The following is a 19,528-nucleotide window of genomic DNA, read 5'->3' as shown; positions in this document are numbered from 1 at the left end:
GCTATATTATATTTCAAGTTATCCCTCTTTGATTAGTCTTGTTTCTGTGTGCTCTCCAAAGTAATCCTTGAAATAACATGCCTTAAGCCCTGTGCTGTGTAACTGATCATGGCGAATAGTTTGGCACCAGGACATGGCAAGACAAAGCACACTTGACAGAAATATTTCTTCTAGTCTTTTACTGCTCCCTGGTTTGGCATCTAAACTCATGCAAAGTCAACACAAAAAAATGTTTACTATTTATTCCAATAGTGTGCTGAAAATCAATAAGTATTTAAGGAGCAACAAAATGTTCATCTTTAATGATTGAAAGACAGTAAATCTGGAGGTTTACATATTTGACTGCTGGTTATCTGCTGCTTAATCTGTTTCTTAGAAAAACATGATCAGATATATCAAACGTACTTAAATATTGTGTTTTCATGACTAAAATATTCTGCAGTTTTGTTGAGGGTGACAGCAAGATGACAAATTAGTTCAAAATTTTAATTCTAAAAAAAATATATATTTTCAGTGCCTGGATTTGTGAAGTTGGGAATTCACAACTTAATAATGGCCATAAAATAATGTATGTATTATGAGCATACCTGAGCTGACCTTTTGCTTGAGACATGCAAATGAGGTCAAATCTCTTAAAGTGCAGCAGTCAATGTAATTCTTGTGAAAAAATGCATTTTGCAGGTTTAAAGAACAGGAACTGAAAAAAGATTCACAGCTCTAAAGGCCTGTTCACACAAAGAATGAAAACGAAATGATTAGCTCTGACACCAGTGGCTAATAACTTTCTTTTTTTTTTTTTGTTTTTTTTTTTTTTTAGAAACACTCCCTGTTATGCAACCTGCCACTTTAAATGCTTGATCTCTTTAAATTTGGGTTAATTCTGATTGGCTGTCAATCTTTTTATCATTAATCAGCTGGGAAAAAGCTGTTCTGAAAGTGATTCTAATGCTATCTTTTCTCTGTGTCATTATCGTCAGATATGCTGTGGAGTTCACAAAATTTCATAGAATTATTAGAACAGTATTGTTATAGTTATCATTATACTTATCTTCTTTGGTGAGAACAGCTTAAGCTACTAGTATGTTTTACCTTTAAATTTGAGTTTCAACATCATTCTGATGGCAATATCATCTTGTAGCTTTACGGCAGGGTTCAACAACTGCACATGTCCAGCTATCCACTCTTATTACGAGAGTGATATATTTACCCCAGTGAATTTTACTCACTTTGGTATCAGTGAATTCTACTCAGCAATGGTATTAGAAAACCCATGATGTTGTGAACCTATGCTCTCATTGCTCAGAATTTACTGGTGCATCATTACAGACACGTTAGGATCATAAGGGCTAACATCCGAGGGTTAACAGTGCCTGTAGTCCACCTGTGCACAGTTTGTCAAATCTCATCCTTACACTACACTCATCCACTCAACCTCCAATTCATCTCATTGCATTAAAGGATTTGCCTTCTGTCCCCTCCACTTGGTCCAAACCAATCAAGGTCACTGGAGCTGGAAATGGAAGCATGCCCAGCAAAGCACAAGAGCATCCACATTTGCCATAATGTCTGTCATTTACTATCTACTATTACTATTTGTTTTGATTGGAATTTGTTTGCTTTGGCAATAACTCCAAGATTTCTAGTAACCTGTAGGCCATTCAGAAGATCTGCACCATTCTGAGTCAGGTAATCCTGGAGCAGAATCCCTCTGATGGACAATACAAGGAAATGTCTGTATGACATCAAACCAAGCTACATCATATTAAACATAATAACCAACTCTGTTGAAATTACAGCCTGTTACGGTGCTATATACCATTTATATTTCTTTATGAATAGAGATGTGAAGACACATTTGAGTCCTAATGTAGTTTTTACTCATCAGTGGGGCCCTCAGGGTGTGTGATGGTGAGGGCAATTGTGCCCCCAGTTCTGGCAGCATATCACACGTTCAGGCTAATCTCTAGTGAAAGCCGCAGGTACCGCATGTATAGAGCCCTTCCTTACCTTTCCCATAATGTACTGTATGTTCTATACTGAAGTCACCAAAAAGCAAATTGAGAAACATTGCAAGAAGTGTTCAACATGAGCACAGTCACCTAGAATGCCTTTAGGGAAAAAATCAATGATGTTTCCTGTCAACGGGTGCAAAGATGAGTGACATTCACACAAACAAACTCTGGAGGCTCCACCACAAATAGTGAAAGTTTGACAGTACCTTGTTACTAAAACACACAGGGCTGAACATTTAAAGTGGTTGAAAATATCTTCAACAAACTCTGTGTTGAAATGTTATACTCTGAATTCAGTCTAGCACATGAAGAGGAAATCAAAGAAAAATCTCTCAAGTCAAACACCCCTCTTTAGATTAAACAATGCTTACATTTATAAAGAATGAAAGACAGCAGCTAAAATGAGAATGCCTCTGGCAGACTTACAGTGCTCTTTCCCACTGTGTGACAAACTGATAGCAAGGGTGGAGCAAAAGAATAAACGAGGGAGAGACACAAGACTCAAAGACAAAATGAATGTTAAATAAACATTGAGCTATAAAATGTGTTTATCTTATTATTAGATCAATTTCTTCATGATACAAACACACACACATACAGTATATACAGTATACAATAAAAGCAAATATCTTGTAGGAAATACTCATGACAACACATGAAGAATTGAAAAACCATTTATAAAGATCAAGTGTTTCTATCTGTCACTGCAATATGTCTAGAGGAGCTGAACTTATTCATCAAATGTCAAAGTGCACATAAAAGAGGAATAGTCATCTTTCTCTCTCTCTCTCTCTCTCTCTCTCTCTCTCTCTCTCTCTTTCTATCTGTCACTGAAACATGATCTCATAGATATTATCAGAGGAGCTGAAGGTCCCACAAAGAAAACAAAAAGATTTTTCTCATGGCACTCCCACGTTAGGACAGTGTAACATAAATTTTACTGCTAACATTTTAATGACTTGACACCGCAGGTTATTTTGAAAGCAGTTTCTAAGTGCAATGTCACTAAGATACATTACAGATATTTACTGGATTTCACCTCTTTTTCTCTCTGATAATTCTTCAGAGAAAAATCCTCAGCTTACATTTAAACTCACATGAAATTGTTGAAAATAAATAATTTTTTAATCAAAGTATAACGTACAATTTTACCAGAATTTCAAACTGTTCACCGCTGATCATGTTTTAAAAAATGAAACCGGTATTGCTAACTTACCATTCCATAAAACAGAGAATCAGAAACAAATTATTTATTTTATATACAGTTAAATACAAATGTAAATAAATAAATAAATAAATAAGGTATCTTAATCATTTTAGTATGAAGTAAAATACTGATATACATCGAGTAGTAGATTAGTATGAAATTGGATTTCACAAAGAGTAATTTATCTTTCTATATTCCTGTGAGCAAGTGAAATCGATATATCATATCAACCTGCGATATGAAAATCCTATTTGAGAGGTTAAACCAGGTGCACCTCTTCAAAATGATTTCATGCTCAAATGCTTTTAAAATCCTGTTATTACTTGAATTATGATCTAGCATGAATGTAAATAAATGAATAATATTTGTATACTATTTGCTGCTTCCCAATGATTACAGAACTGGTTCACTAATACATCCCAATAGGTTTGTAGCCTACTTTACCTGACAAAACGTGCTAGTAGAAAATTCTGATATTTTCTGTTATTTGATTCATAATATATAACTTATTGATAATATATAACTTATTGATAATATAATATAATATAATATAATATAATATAATATAATATAATATAATATAATATAATATAATATAATATAATATAATATAATATAATATAATATAATAATGCAGTATAAAGATTATTTACAAAATAAATGCGAAAAAAATGTGTTTAGTCCTAGGATGTAACACTTTTATACTTAGAATGACATCAGTTTCATGTCAGTTTTAAATGAATAGCAAGAGGGGGCGACAGCAGCACAACAAACTGCATGAAGACACCCAGTGTATACCTTAAGCCACTTTCTATCAGCTGATCGTGGTTGCTGCTTGTTCAGACTGAGTTATGTTAACACTCTTTTGTCGTGCAGCTTTGTAGTCAGTGTGATTTAAGCGTTGGGACTGTAAACGCTTTAAATCATGGATAATTCTGACACCAGCGCTATTCTTGCGGAGGACCTAGAGTCGAGTGACTCCAGAAGAGTCTGTTGTTGTTTTAAGGTGCCAGAAAGCAAACGTCCACCGCCGTGTTCATGTCCGTTTTCCGTGACTGTGGAGCCCGTAATGTTCCTTTCCAAGTTCTCCATAGCTCTCCAGTGGCCTTTGAGCACGCAGTACCTGTGGGATCGTTTCAGTGAAGATGTGGGTTACAATGGAACTAAAGGTGGAGGATGTAATGCTACAGTCCACGACCCCCTGCTGAAGGTAACAGATACTTGACACTTTTATTTAAAAAAAAAAGGGTTTTATTCAGAAAAAGTCATTTCTTTTAGTAGCTAAATCAAAAACAATCTGCGCGACCAGTGAAGCACGATTCCCAAACGAATGAAACTTTGAAGTGGCTCTACTAAATATATAAAAAAAATTGGTTAAAATGCCATGAAAGTTATTACATTGTAAAACATCTCAAAAAAGGTAGGCTCTATGTCTCAAATAGCCTACTAAAAAGCTACATTATACCCCCCCCCCCCCCCAAAAAAAATTACTCAAACTTAAAATGAAGGAGATCTCAGAAGAGAACAGAAACGATGGTTTTATTTGTCTCTTGTTTCCTTTATCTAGAAAGTGGAGACCCTGACTGCACACTGGAACCTGTACATCAATTTGGGTGGATTACTAGTTGGGTTGATCATGGTGACCCTGCTGGGCTCATGGAGTGACCGTGCAGGTCGACGTCTGGTTCTGATCATCCCTTCCCTTGGCCTGGCTGTTCAGGCATCTGTGTATTTGATTGTAATGTACCTGAAGCTGCCTGTGTTCTGGTTCCTCATTGGGAGAATCTGTAGCGGCCTGTCCGGGGACTTCAATGCCATTTTGGCCGGTTGCTTTGCGTATATGGCCGACACGAGTGGCAGGGGGTCTCGCACTTTTCGTGTAGCGATACTAGAGGCTTGTCTCGGAGTGGCTGGCATATTTGCAAGCGTCATTGGAGGACAGTGGCAACGGGCACAAGGGTATTTTAGCTTTTAAATATTTCCAAGAATAAAGATCAAAAAATCATGTCTGGTTTTCCCTACAGGTATATCAACCCATTCTGGCTATTATTGGCCACAAATCTTGCAGCAGCGCTCTACGCATACCTGTTTGTGCCTGAAACAGTCACCCCTGACCCCAAGGCAAAGCTTCTCTCCACCAGGCACCACCGGGCCATCTTCCACCTCTATTCATCTGATGCACCACAGGGACGCCGAGCCGAACTGTGGCTCTACACTATCTGCTTCTTTTTGGTGGTGTCTGTACATTTAGGCTGCAGTGACCTTTACGTGCTCTATGAGTTGAGTTCTCCGCTCTGCTGGGGTCCAGAGCTGATCGGTTATGGCTCTGCAGCCAAAAATCTGGCCTACCTCACTAGCTTGATGGGGCTAAGGGCCATGCAGTGCTGTATGAAGGACTCCTGGGTGGCTTTGGTGGGCCTTATCTCTAACATAGTGGGATTAATTGCGATTTCTTTCGCTAATACCACAGCTCTGATGTTCACCGGTAAGACCTCTGATATATACAGTTTAGGGTCGTAAGATTTTTTTTAATTGTTTTGAAAGAAGTCTTAAGTTTACCAATGCTTCATTTATTTGATAAAAAATGTTTACATAGTAGCTGTTTGTTTTAAGATTTCATTTATTCCTGTGTTAGCAAAGCTGAATTTACAGTCTTAGTGTTACATGATCCTTCAGAAATTATTCTAATATGTAGATTCTGTTACTGCTTAAAAAAAATGTTAGTGCACATTTTTTTCAGTAATAGTTGTTGAATAGGTTCAAAATAATAGCATTTATTTTAAATATATATTTTTGTAAATGTAATTCATGCAATTATTGATGCAATTTCACTTTCTATTTAATTTATCATTCTTGCTGAATAAAAGTTTTTTTTTTTTTTAAATAAAAGAAAGAAAAAAACATTACTGACCCCAAACTTTTGAACGGGAGTGTATATTGTTACAAAAGATTCCTATTTTATATAAATGCTGTCCTTTTTACCTTTTAATTCATCAAAGAATCCTGAGAAAATATCACAGGTTACTCTATATATATACATATCATATCATACATATCATACAAGGATCATGTGAAGCTGTAGACTAGAGTTATGATTGATAAAAATTCAGCTTTTCATTATTAAAGTATATTAAAATAGAAAAAACATTATTTAAATTGCAATAATATAATCTACAGCTCAATTAAAAGCAAAGATATTATGTTAGTGTTCTACTATTTAGAGCATGCCTACATTACATGATAAAAATCAAGATATATGAGGTGCTTATGCAACCTCACTGTCCTCAAGTGTCTACAGTAGGTAAATGTCTATCAAGGAAATGAATTTGCAGAATTACTGCTTATCTGTCTGTCTGTTTCAGGATATGGCCTGTGCTTCCTTTTTATGGCTTCTACCCCAGTCCTGAGGTCTAAACTGTCCAAGCTGGTGGACCCTTTAGAACAAGGTGAACAAGAACAGCTTTGTGTCACCAATGAATATCATTAAATAAAAAGAAAGAGTTTTGTTCACGTTTTGCTTCATCCTAGGTGCTCTGTTTGCTTCAGTGGCATGTGTAGAAGGCCTGTGCTCACTAGTATCTAGTGTGGTCTTTAACTCTCTCTACCCCGCCACCCTGCACTTCATGAAGGGGTTCCCTTTCATCTTTGGGGCCATCATGCTCCTGATTTCAGCTGCCATTATTGGGTAAAACCCTCAGTTGTTATTATTTAGACTCTCAGTTTGTGAATGAACCATAACAGCAAAATTATTATAAAGATGTTATTACAGTTTTTTACAATCGCTATGACAGATTTTTCAATACATTTAACAAATTTCCTAAACTCTTAACACACCAACACACCTAAAACACACAATTGGCAAAACGGTTAATTTCATGCTCAAAATCACACATTGTAAACTAAACTCCAAATCTAATTTTCAAAATACAATAATACACTAACACAATACACTATGTCTACCAAAACACTGCAAACATGTTTCAAAATCAAATAATTATTCAAAACACTAACACATGTTCTCTTCCAACAGGAACATTTAGTCAATCATAACACAATGACAAAAAAAACACTATCATCAGCTGAAATTACAGAAACTGCATTATTTTATGTGACAGGTCTGCCCTTATACAATGGACAGTACAGTATATTGTATTGATCAGAGATTGTGTTTTGCACTGTAGTTTCTTTTGAAGCCTCTCTACATTTTTGTTTTGTTGGGTTTAGTAAATGCATGCATTTTGTCACAAAAAATGAATGACCATCTCAGGGTAGCTTTATAGAATGTACAGTTACAGTTCTAAAAAAAAGACAGAGACAGAATTGCTGCAGTAAAGACTTTATTTGCAAAAGGACATTACTGCAAGATATACAAACAGAAAAAGCACCGGAATAATAATTAAAAAAAACAAAGTAAACTTCTAATCTGCCCGGTCTTCTGCATTTGGCCACATGTTCTCATCCACATCACACCTGATATCTTCTCTGGCAAGGCATCATGGGAAGAATCTTTTTGCATGCCTTATCCACCCCTGGCAGTGTTCAGCTGTGATGTCTTGGCATGCAGCATCCATTGCATCCAGGAGGGACATTTGGTCATGTGGGCGATGGTCAAAAACCTTCCATCTCCAGGATGAGAAAAACTCCTCAATGGGGTTGAGGAAAGGGGAGTAAGGAGCAAGGAAAAGGGACACCATCCTAGGATGGGCGTCAAACCATGCTGTGACTGCACGGGAATGGTGGAATGCCACATTGTCCCATGTGATCACATATATTGGCAAGTGGTCTCCCACCGGTCCCCTTTCTACCTCTGGCACCAATCTTTCGTGCAGGTCTTCTAAAAATAGGAGAAGGCGGTCGGTGTTGTAGGGGCCAATCTCACATTTATGCAGGAGTGCACCATTGTTGGAGATTGCGGCACACATGGTGATGTTGGCTCCTCTCTGGCCCGGCACGGTAACTGTGGCCCTTTTGCCAATTATGTTTCTCCCACGGCGACGCCTTTTCGCCCAGTTTAAGCCAGCCTCGTCAACATAGATAATTTCATGTGGGACTTGATTGGCCTCCAACTCCATGACTCTCTGAAAGTAATTAGACACAGTGTATGTACATGCTGTGCTGTACTGTATATCTACTGTATGTCCTAATGTACTCCAGGTTTATAGAGTAGTTTACTGCAAAACACACTGTGTATAGTACAGTAATGACTGTATTGCATAACCTTACCTGGACGTATTGGTGACGGAGTTTTTGATGCGCTCACTGTTCCTTTCAAAAGGAACTTTGTATAGTTGTTTCATTAGGACTCTGTGTTTAGCTAGAGTCCGAGAAATGGATGTTATGCTGATTGCTGCAATGTTCCCAAAGACGAGGTTGTCCTCAACAACTCTGGACTGAATGTCCTTCAGTTTTATTTCATTGTCAGCAATCACCATGTTGACAATAGCAAGTTCCTGTTCTTCATTCAGGAGCTTTCCTCTGCCCCCTGAGGGAGGTAGACGTTGAATCCTTAGAGGAACAAAATACAGTTATATATTAGAGACAGGAGGCATACAGTCACTCTTATACTGTAAATGGTAATATTACAGTATTTACAGTACACTTTGCTGTAGGAGAAGCAATACTCCTACCTGTTGGTTTCAATGAAAATACTGACAATGGATGCCACTGTGTCCCGGCTGAGATTTGGTTGTACTCGTTCACCAGCCTCTCTATATGATAGCCCATGGTTTATGACATGGTCAATGATAGTTGCTCTTATTTGATCAGTTACCCTAGCTCTGGTCCTTCTTTGAGTGCCACCACGCATTCTAACTCCTCTCCCTCTCCCTCTCCCTCTCCCTCGCCCCACTCCTCTGTCTTGTCCTTGTCCTTGCCCCACTCCTCTCCCTTGCCCTTGTCCTTGCCCCACTCCTCTCCCTCTCCCTTGCCCTTGTCCTTGCCCCACTCCTCTCCCTTGCCCTTGTCCTTGCCCCACTCCTCTCCCTCTCCCTTGCCCTTGTCCTTGCCCCACTCCTCTCCCTTGTCCTGGTACTCGTCTTCCTCTCCCTCTTGCAGGCATTCTTTCTTTCTTTCTTTCTTTCTTTCTTTCTTTCTTTCTTTCTTTGTGTTGCTCTATATTGTTTCTTTTCCACACAAGATCAGCCCAAAGAGTCCTCTTTTAGAACATATGATCATGTGATTGAAAGAACCTCAACACCTGAGTGTGCTTCCTAGATGGGAATCAGCTGTGATTTATATATTTGCATAACTTCAATAAGCTGTTTCTCATTAGCAATGGAATAAAATACAGGGAATATATTTGTGTTTCAATTCACAATATGAACAGCTGTTTACCTTGACTTTAGCCTGTAAGGTTAGGTTTAGAACATGGTGTTATCTGTTCTGACATACAGTGTTAAATCATTGGTAAATTTGGCAGTAAAAATCCATTGTTTTGGTCTTGTTTGAGCTTGTGTGTAAAAGAAGTTCAAGCATTTTAAATTTGTGTTAATTGTATGCATTTTGTGTTAAAGCAACAAGAAATGTGTTAATAGTATAGCTTACACAGGCGGATGTAGTGCTAACTGTGTTAAGAGTTTTGGAAAATTGTTAAAAGTATTGAAAAATCTGTCATAGCAATCGTAAAAAACTGTAAACAGATTTCTTGTTTTTATGTATGTGATGGCTTTATCTTAATCTAAACATATCTTTTCATTGTGATGTGTACAGAGGCTTGGGTTTCCAGGAGGAGAGAGAGTGCGGAGAAAACAGAGAAGGCTCTGGGATATCCTGATTCTTTTATTCAGCAAAGATTAAATTGATAAAAAAAGTGACAGTAAAGACACATTAAATTGATTGATTGATAAATTCTGTTACTTTAATATATCTATTAAAAATACAATCATGAAAAAATATTAAGCAGCACAACCGTTTTTATAATGGATATTAAGATTTTTTTTTCTTGAGCAAGGATTCTTGAGGATCTTGTGACTCTGAAGACTCAGCTTTGCCATAAATTAAATTTGAAAATACATTAAAATAGAAAAGCTGTTTCAAATTGTATTAATATTTCACAGTAATTAATTGAATTTGTACAATATTATACAGACCCCAAACATTTGAACAGTATTTTTTTTTTTATTGAATGTGATGAATTCCACAATTTCTGCATCTTGTGATCCTCATCTTATTCTAACATCAGCACTATTTGACACCATTGTTCAGCCACTTAGAGTGAATGTTCAAGGATTATTGATCTACATAGTTCCCTGTGAAAGTAGCCTATGCAATCCCAGTATAAGAATCCACTGTTCCTAGAACCAAACTTAAAAATCGAGGTGATTGTGCTTTTGCTACAGCTGAACCAAAACTCTGGAATAGCCTTCCACCCCATATCTCTATTTTAAAATCAATTTTAAGACACATTTGTTTTACCAGGTTTTAACATTCTTTGTATCATTCAGGGTAATCTTACGTCACTATGGATTGTTGTGTTGTATATTTATGTATTCCTGTTTGATTCTTTTTATTATTATTAATTGCACTGCAATTTGGTCAGCTTTTGTTGTTTTTAAATCTGTTCTGTTAATAAATATTGATTTATTGAATAAGGGGATGTGTGTATTTTGTATAGGTGGGTGGGTAGGTGGCCTTCCCCAAAAAGTGTTCAATGTGGCTCTGTGGGACTACCAAAACCATTATTTTTCCGGCGCCCTGACCAGCCTGACAGCAATATTAGCTCAACCAATAGTGTTCATTTGGGAGTGATTTATCTGGGGACCAGTGGGAGAACAGTGGGCTGTGTTTGGGAAACCAGTTTGAACCTGTTTTTGCAATTCAGGTTGGGGGCATTCTGTCACCTCGGCCAACTTAGCCAGGGGTCACAGAGGTTTACGGTGCAAGAAACACAAGAGAAAAGCTTTAAAAGATGGAATGGATGAATATTTAATGAGAAGTGGCCCACATTTGGTTCTCTACCACTGAAAATGGGTAAAATTCGATAACATGCACCTGGACCTTAAAGTCAACATGCTTTACTAAAAGACTTACCATTCTCCTTCAAATATCAAGTGAAAAGTTTTGACTCCCCTTAACAAAGTATGTCATAACAGAAATAATTAGCCTTTTATCTCTATTTATGTTTGTTTCTCCAGAAAAAAATTGACAAAATTAAAATTTTGAGCCAGGGAAGATTTTCAAATTTGGATTGTTTGACATGAAATTAGCCTTTTATGAAAATTACACATTTAACCTTTGAATAACAACCTTGAATTCAAGGTACCTGAAGGCACAGGATCATATAACCTGCACAGGTCATGTCTCACAGGTGTATCAGAGACAATAGTAGTAATAAACCTCCTGATGCTAACATGCTTCATCATGTTATTTGTGTTCTAGACTTGTAAAATCTGATACGCAGGCACGAATTATGTGGGTTTGTTTTTTTTTCAGGAAGTAAAAATGCCATCTAATGCTTTGTGTTCTCTGAAAGCTTTAAAACAGTTATTGAAACAGTTTAGTAAAATAATATTTGAATATAATATTTTCGTGAAACAAAATGTGGAATAAAGGGATGTTTTCCAAAACAAGCTTTATTGCCGTGTTTATGCCTGATAGAGAACATTTCGTTATTTCATTTTACAGATTTTACATATTGTATCACACTTGAAATATACTCAGACATCATAAGGCAACAGTAAGGAGCTCAATAGCAGGATAAAGCTTGAGGTGTTAGTAAATGGTCATTAGAGTTTTCCTTGATCAGTTGCATCTTCAGTGACTGAACACGAAAGCTTGAAATTCAAATCCTGCAACTTCTTCCAAATACTGCTTAATGTGATGACTAACCATAATTTAATATAATAACTTACAACTAAAATATAACTTGCATAACAAACTGCAAAAAACCTTAGACACAAAGGTCTAGAAATCTAACTAGAAACTATTTTTGAGGAACTAAAGTATTCTGACACCTTTGTAACCTAATGCTAATCCAGTTCAGAAAAAATACAAATTGATGTTTATAGTTTCTTAAGGCTTTTTCTTTTCAATAATCTAACTGATTATGCTACAAAGCAAGATTATCTATTATTATGTTGAATAAACAGAGATTGACTATGTCATAAATATGATTGATAATGCATAAATCAATTCAACTTCCTGAGTTACAGAAATGTCCCACTCAATTCTGGGAGCAGTCAGTATATAGCAAGTTTAATTACTATAGCATAATTGAGGAATATTCAATGTTATTTGCCACAAATGTTGTAGACAGACATAAAGCTGTAAATAGCTCTTGTGGTGAAGTAACATTTACTGTTGTTCAGGAAATTTTCACAGGAGGATGTCAACAGGAATCACTAATTTAGCTTGAGGGTGGAACTAATTCCCCATGTAGATTTCACAACAGGTTCAATTTGGTCATGTGGACTGCCACCCTAACCAACAGAAAGTTGCATGGTTTGAAAATGACTTCTATGTGAGCAGTGCCCACTGAGTCCACTGATATTTGCCATTGTGACCACACATTTAAAGTTCCAGTGTGTCTCTGGGTAGGTTACACTTATGTTTTTTCTCTGTTAAAGTTGAATTTTCCGCAGTTATCTATCTAGACATGCATACAGCTGAAGGAAACACTGGCCTCTGAGGAGTAAGCAGGTGTGTTCTGGTTAAGTGGCAGTCATTAATAGAAACACCTAGTTATTAGGCATAATAAAAGACTTTTTTGGTCAAATGTATGTTTTATTTCTTCTGTGGCTCTTCTTTCTCAATTTTTGCTCCGTCTGGTTGCTCTTGGCTTGGGCATCCCTCAAGGAAGCGCAGAATCTTTTCAATAGTTGCTTCTTGATACTCATGGGACCACCTGTGACATTGAGAGAAGATATTAACGTTAATTATTTTTAGATTAGAGCCTACAAGTTACTGAGCAGGCATAAACTAGAGGAGTGCATATTGTATGTCATAGAGTAATTGCACCTGTTAACATGTTTAGTCAGGCAGAATGTTGACTCACTTAATGCCATTAAACTTGAGAATGGTGTTCATATCCTCTGGCAGAGAGGCTGGTTCGGGCCACACAAAGTTATCAGTAACAGGAACAATGTTCTTCTTCCCTTTCAGAGCAGTGACGATCTCCTATGGATAACATAAAACAAAACATTTAACCTCAGATGGCTGAATGACAATGTTAATACGCATAATTACATATTTCAAGGTCTTGGCAGAAGGACGTTTTGGCATCTTCTGAGAACAGATTTAGGATTATCTAATAGGGATTCAGTTAATGATGACTGTAATGACTGAAGCCTGCAGGAGTGTTTTCAGTCCAATTGCAGCTTTTGTACAATGTACAACCTGGAGATTGAGTAAATATGGCTTTATTTATTAAAGTACACTTTGATCGAAGAAGGATTTCTTCCTCGAACCTTATGAACCCAGTCTTTCATAGCCACGTCGCCCATGCATTTGTCCAGCGAATTGGCTGACAGCACCAAAATGAAGTTGCGCGCTCGCTGGACACTCGTGATCAGCTTCTCCTCAAACCGGCCAGCTTCAAGTTTCTCTACGTCGATGAAGACGCTGAAACCACGTAACTGTAGATGCACTTTCAGTAAGCTGCACAGAAAGATAAAGAACAGGAGACATGGGAGTAATTCAACCCAAAAATTTCCAATAATCCAGTTCTATACTACTTTGTCTAAATAAATGATAAATGGAACACACAAAAAAAATTATTTCAAGAGATAATTTTACACGTGAGTTTAGAAATTACTACATTTTAATTAAAAATAGTACATCCGCTTTTCAGCATGAAACAAGTATATTCCATTTGAGATTTGCCAGAGAACAGGAAAATCGCATAAAACAGTGTTATGTAAATTAAGATTAATTTAATAAATTATTACATTTTAAAGATTAACTTTAAGTGAGAGTTACATGGTGGCAAATGTAATCTAAATGTACAAAAAAAATAGGATAAAAGTGTATGTGCACAAACAAATATCCAATAATCAATATGTATAGTTATATTTTGCATCCATTGTCATTCAAATAGAATCTGAGTAAATAAGTGCCATTACTGTAAAGACAGATAAGAATCCTCTCATTTGCGGTCTGACCTGGCAAGCTGTGAACCCGTTGTGCGACGGTAGCTGATGAACACATCAGGGCCCGTGGGTTGGGAATCAGTTAAGCAGGGTTTAACAGGGCGGCGGGCAGAAGAAAGGATCTTCGCACGATGGATTCCATTCTCTATATGGCAGTCAGACAGCAATTGTTGGTCTGTAATGTGGATGATATTGTTCCGATCGACTCCCGACTGAGCCAAGCTGTAGGTGTACTGACGGAATCGTGGGTCTATATCAGCAAGCCAGTCTGCCAGGTTATTGGGGTCACATGTGGAGTAGTCGGTGTAGGTTTTCAGTACACGCAGATCTCGAAGAAACCTGCACAGAGGTTTTCAGAGAACTGTTACAGGTTATGACAATACAATGAAAATGTGTCTATTTTGCAAAAAAAAAAACTAAATAATTAATTGTATTTATTTTTTAATTTCTCAAAATCCAAAAACACACCAGGCTTCCAAATTTAAATTAGGTTTTTAAATCCCAGATATTTAACGTGATTTCAAACTTTTAAGTTGAAATTTAGAATAAAGAAGTATTTCAAACAATTAAATAGCACTAGCCTCTTGCGAGTGAGCCCAGAAGTCATGCCCAGATCCTGGATCAGATCCTGTTCTGTGATATTAAGCAGTAGATCTCCATCCACCTGCAGTGCCTGAGAGATATGGTACACAAAACCCTTCTCAAATCCACAGCAAAAGAGATATCACGATACGATATCATCCTATCCTTCACCTTTATCTAAGGTCACCTATACAGGAAATGGAAGCTGTGTACAAACCTGAAACCGTTCACTGAATGCACTGAAGCCAATCTGCTGCAGCCAGGTCTGCACCTCTCCGCTCTTCCAGTTGGGTACAGATGAAAGGATACGCCTCGGGACGTCTTCGCTCATCATCGTTAAGGCCCGCTTAGCCAGCGAGCACACAGTGGCATTACTGCAGTACATGACGATCCTCTTTAGACTCTGGACAGCTCCAATCTCCTGAAATATCTGAGTAGAAAGATCCAGGAAAAATTTACAATTAAGTGTATGAATATTTTGCATCATATTGGCTGAATGAAATCCAATAATTAATTCTTACAAATTTTTAATGCTCCAAAAGTAGTGCCTGTTTTGCTCTAGCACATCACAAAATATGATTTTATTTTACATTTTTTCTTTCGACAACCATTTGTAAGGTCAAGACGTCTTGTGTTATCCCTTAATCACCAATAAAACTGCCATGGAGACATGATTCCTATCTTTCTTTGAGCCAGTTCACAACTATTTGTTGATTCTGAAGACATTATTTTGTGCCTAATCCTGATTTCTAACCCTTTGCAGACTTTAAATTAAGTGATACATTTTGAATACTTATTTTTGTCAAATTTTGTTTGTGAAACTTTTGTCCTTTGACTGCTTTTATTGTTTTGATAAGTACATTACAGCTGGCACACACACACACACACACACACACACACACACATACATATATATATACATACATATAAAACTGGCAAGGTTTTTTTTATATATTTTTAACTCAGCCTCATCAAATTAACTAATATTATATATATTTTTCTAGATATTATATATATTTTTGCAAATCACCAGAAAAATATTTAAAGATGCAGTGCTGTTAATTATGCTTGTGTCTTAGATTGTTTATTTATTTTTTGAATATATAAATATTATAGTTATTCATATTTTATTTATACTCATGTCTTAGTACTAAAAATCTGCATTAATTAAATAAAATCATATATATAATATACATAGACATATATTAATAGATATTTTTTAATTATACATAATATATATATATATTAGATACAACTTTATTTCATTCATGCAATCATATAACCAAGACACTCTCATTCGTAATACAGTGAATGCCTAGAGGAGTAAATATAGAGTCTGCCTGACCTTGGTATTACGTTGACGAGACTTGATACTAGTCTCCACACACAGGTAGAATGCAGCAATGCATTTCCCCTCCAGACATGTGCCGTCCAGCAGGGGCAGTAAGTGCTGCAGGTCTGATGCGGTGCGGCCCTGCATGCTGTCTGCACTGTCCAACATGTTTCGTGCAAACTCTTCAGGGTCCAACGAGGCGATAAATGGTTCCACCAACTCCAGAGTACCAGACTTCACCACTTCTTTCTCTATCTCCCTATTAGCTGCCAGCACAGCCACAGCCAGACAGGCATGGAACCGGATCAGCTCGTCCTCTTTGGAAAATGCCAGTGGGAACAGCCATTCAGCTGCCTGTTTTTCGATCATCAGACGCTGGCAGCGGTGCCCACCGTACATAGCACAGTTTGCCAGGGCCACAGCGCAGTGCCGCAGTACAGTTGGGTCTGTTCCACGGCACCAATACAGGAGGGTGTCCAGTGCTCCGTTAGTGATGAGCTGCGCAGATGTCTCCTCTGTGTGTTTAAACATGTGCTCAAGGATGCCCGACACACTCCGTGCGAGCTGAGCATCATCCTGTTCACGGGTCAGGTTCAGGATGACCCCAAGCCCCATACGTGCCACATAATCCCTGCAGAAAAATACAAAAACAAGAATTTAAAAGAATTTGTATGTATATAAGCCTTTTGAAAAGTCAAAATGACCTGTGGCGTCTCATCCTCTAAATCTGTGCTCTGCATTTAACCCATCCAACTTCACACACACAACTTCATTTGAGGACAAATGCAGGATGGACTGGGATTAAAAACAATATTAATATTGCAAATGAAAAGGGAACAACTGACAGGTTTAGTAAAGAAAATGTGCTGCTATTAGCAACAATAAAATCTGTAAAAAAAAAAAAATGACAGAATGACAGACTGAATGACAGAACCTAATTATGTCATGTAGACAGAGAAGAGAAGTGGTCCAAGAACTGAGCCCTGAGGCAGGGCTGTTTAATACTGATTAATACTGTTTAATACTGAGTTTCTTGAACTATAAATCATTGTGTCATATTAGGAGTAAGTTTACCAGTTTGGTTTCTTCAACTTCATTTAAACAAAACATGTGACATGCAGTACACAAAACAAGTGAAGTTTACTAGAGCTGAAAATATTTACAGAGAAGAAAAAGTTTGTCCTGAATTCATGTTCATCAATCACTCTCAGCTACTTTATCAAGAATGTTCCTTACCTGTTTTCTGAGACCAGTATTTGCTCAAGGAGCTTGGCAGACTCATATGTGATTTCTACAGCAGGTGTCTGCAGCAGCTGCAAGAGCAGTTCTAGACCCCCATCCAGCCGGACCCTGTTGCAGATTTCCTCTGCTACCCGTCGGCCCACTGCGGGCAGGATCCAGGCCTCCTCAACCAGCTGGAAAGTCTCAGCGATGGCCCGGCGGGTCTCCTCCACATCCCCGGTGTCTTTCGAAGACTTTAGTGTTTTGATCGCGGAGCGCAGCGCGGGGAGAGAGCCGTCCAACACGGCCCGAACGTCGGCGCTGATCCCCGGAGACACAGCCCTGGGGTCAGAGCCCGTCCTCCGGGTGTGTAGCCGATTACTGACATATTGAGGAACCGTGAGTCTGTCGGTGCTAAACATGGAGAAATAACGGCAAATTTCGCGGAGATACACGACAACAGACAAAAACATCCACCAGCTATTTGTCTGTTATAAAAACAGTTCTGTTTTTTTTTTTGTCTTTCAGCTGTGACAAAAGGCAAATCATTTATGTCTAATGCGTGGGTTTATTTCATTAACAGATACCGTTTACAGCAAACCACTTTATCGAGCTGATGTCAGAAAAAAATAATAATACAAACACAAATGACGTCAGTGCACTGGCAAAAGCCTTTAAGATACGCTTTAAGAATCCACTGTAAGAAAGGATCCACGAGGTTGTTTAAAAACCACCAAATAACTATATGAAGCTGTCAGAATGACCTGATGTTTTAAGAAAATTAGACATTAGCCGGTTTGTATCGCTCTACACCGGCAATCGGCTGGGTTTTGTTAGACAAAGACGACTATTTCCACTGTCCTTTTACCCCCCTCGGATAGATTCCTGTCAAAGCCAACTGAAGCGGTACTTATTCATAAAATAAAACAATTTGAAGCCGTTATATTTTAAATAAAGTCAAGATTGTTGATCATGATTGCTCAAGCATCCTCAGCGTCCGTTTATAGACACGCCCTGTGTGTCAGCCTCAGCATCTTAGAGCCACTTTAGCTCAACGCCCCCTGCTGGACAAAGACTGGATGCAATGTTAGCTTTTTGTACTATATATATATATATATATATAAAAGTTGATTTATTTCACTAATTCCATTCAAAAAGTGAAACTTGTATATTATATTCATTCATTACACACAGACTGATATATTTCAAATGTTTATTTCTTTTAATTCTGATGTTTATAACTGACAACCATAGGAAAATCCCAAATTCAGTATCTCAGAAAATTTGAATATTGGGAAAAGGTTCAATATTGAAAACACCTGGTGCCACACTCCAATCAGCTACTTAACTCAAAACACCTGCAAAGCCTTTAAATGGTCTCTCAGTCTAGTTCTGTAGGCTACACAATCTGACTTGACAGTTTTCCAAAATATGACCATTGACACCTTGCACAAGGAGGGCAAGAGACAAAAGGTCATTGCAAAAGAGGCTGGCTGTTCCCAGAGCTCTGTGTCCAAGCACATTAATAGAGAGGCAAGGGAAGGAAAAGATGTGAGAAAGAAAGTGTACAAGCAATAGAGATAACCGGAGAGGATTGTGAAACAATTTTGGGGAGATTCACAAAGAGTGGGCTGCAGCTGGCGTCAGTGCTTCAAGAACCACTACGTACAGACGTATGCAGACATGGGTTTCAGCTGTCACACTCCTTGTGTCAAGCCACTCTTGAACAACAGACAGCGTCAGAAGCGTCTAAAGACAAAAAGTACTGGACTGCTGCTGAGTGGTCCAAAGTTATGTTCTTTGATGAAAGTAAATTTTGCATTTACTTTGGAAATCAGGTTCCCAGAGTCTGGAGGCAGAGAGGAGATGCACACAATCCACGTTGCTTGAGGTCCAGTGTAAAGTTTCCACAGTCAATGATGGTTTAGGGTGCCATGTCATCTGCTGGTATTGGTCCACTGTGTTTTCAGAAGTCCAAGGTCAAAACAGCCGTATACAAGGAAGTTTTAGAGCACTTCATGCTTCCTGCTGCTGACCAACTTTATGGAGATGCAGATTTCATTTTCTAGCAGGACTTGGCACCTGCACA

At 37.8% G+C, this 19,528-nt stretch overlaps 2 protein-coding genes across 2 annotated transcripts; one reads left to right on the top strand and one right to left on the bottom strand.

The window, feature by feature from the left end:
• Positions 1–4,023: 4,023 nt before the first annotated feature.
• LOC132123234 (proton-coupled folate transporter-like) lies at positions 4,024–10,141 on the top strand. The gene is made up of 6 exons (XM_059533806.1): positions 4,024–4,429; positions 4,787–5,178; positions 5,244–5,704; positions 6,582–6,665; positions 6,748–6,904; positions 9,928–10,141. The coding sequence occupies exons 1-6, from the start codon at positions 4,145–4,147 to the stop codon at positions 9,989–9,991; spliced, it is 1,443 nt and encodes a 480-aa protein (XP_059389789.1). The 5' UTR covers positions 4,024–4,144; the 3' UTR covers positions 9,992–10,141.
• Positions 10,142–11,771: 1,630 nt separating this feature from the next.
• Positions 11,772–18,505, bottom strand: LOC132123605 (NAD(+) hydrolase SARM1). Its single transcript, XM_059534356.1, has 8 exons — positions 17,455–18,505; positions 16,231–16,849; positions 15,103–15,315; positions 14,885–14,976; positions 14,316–14,642; positions 13,623–13,812; positions 13,211–13,332; positions 11,772–13,060 (listed from the first exon to the last, which is right to left on the bottom strand). The coding sequence occupies exons 1-8, from the start codon at positions 17,910–17,912 to the stop codon at positions 12,940–12,942; spliced, it is 2,142 nt and encodes a 713-aa protein (XP_059390339.1). The 5' UTR covers positions 17,913–18,505; the 3' UTR covers positions 11,772–12,939.
• Between the last annotated feature and the right edge of the window lie 1,023 nt (positions 18,506–19,528).

The sequence above is a fragment of the Carassius carassius genome, chromosome 41, assembly GCF_963082965.1.
Source record: "Carassius carassius chromosome 41, fCarCar2.1, whole genome shotgun sequence".
NCBI classification, from domain to species: domain Eukaryota; kingdom Metazoa; phylum Chordata; class Actinopteri; order Cypriniformes; family Cyprinidae; genus Carassius; species Carassius carassius.
This window is presented reverse-complemented; position numbering and strand designations above follow the sequence as displayed.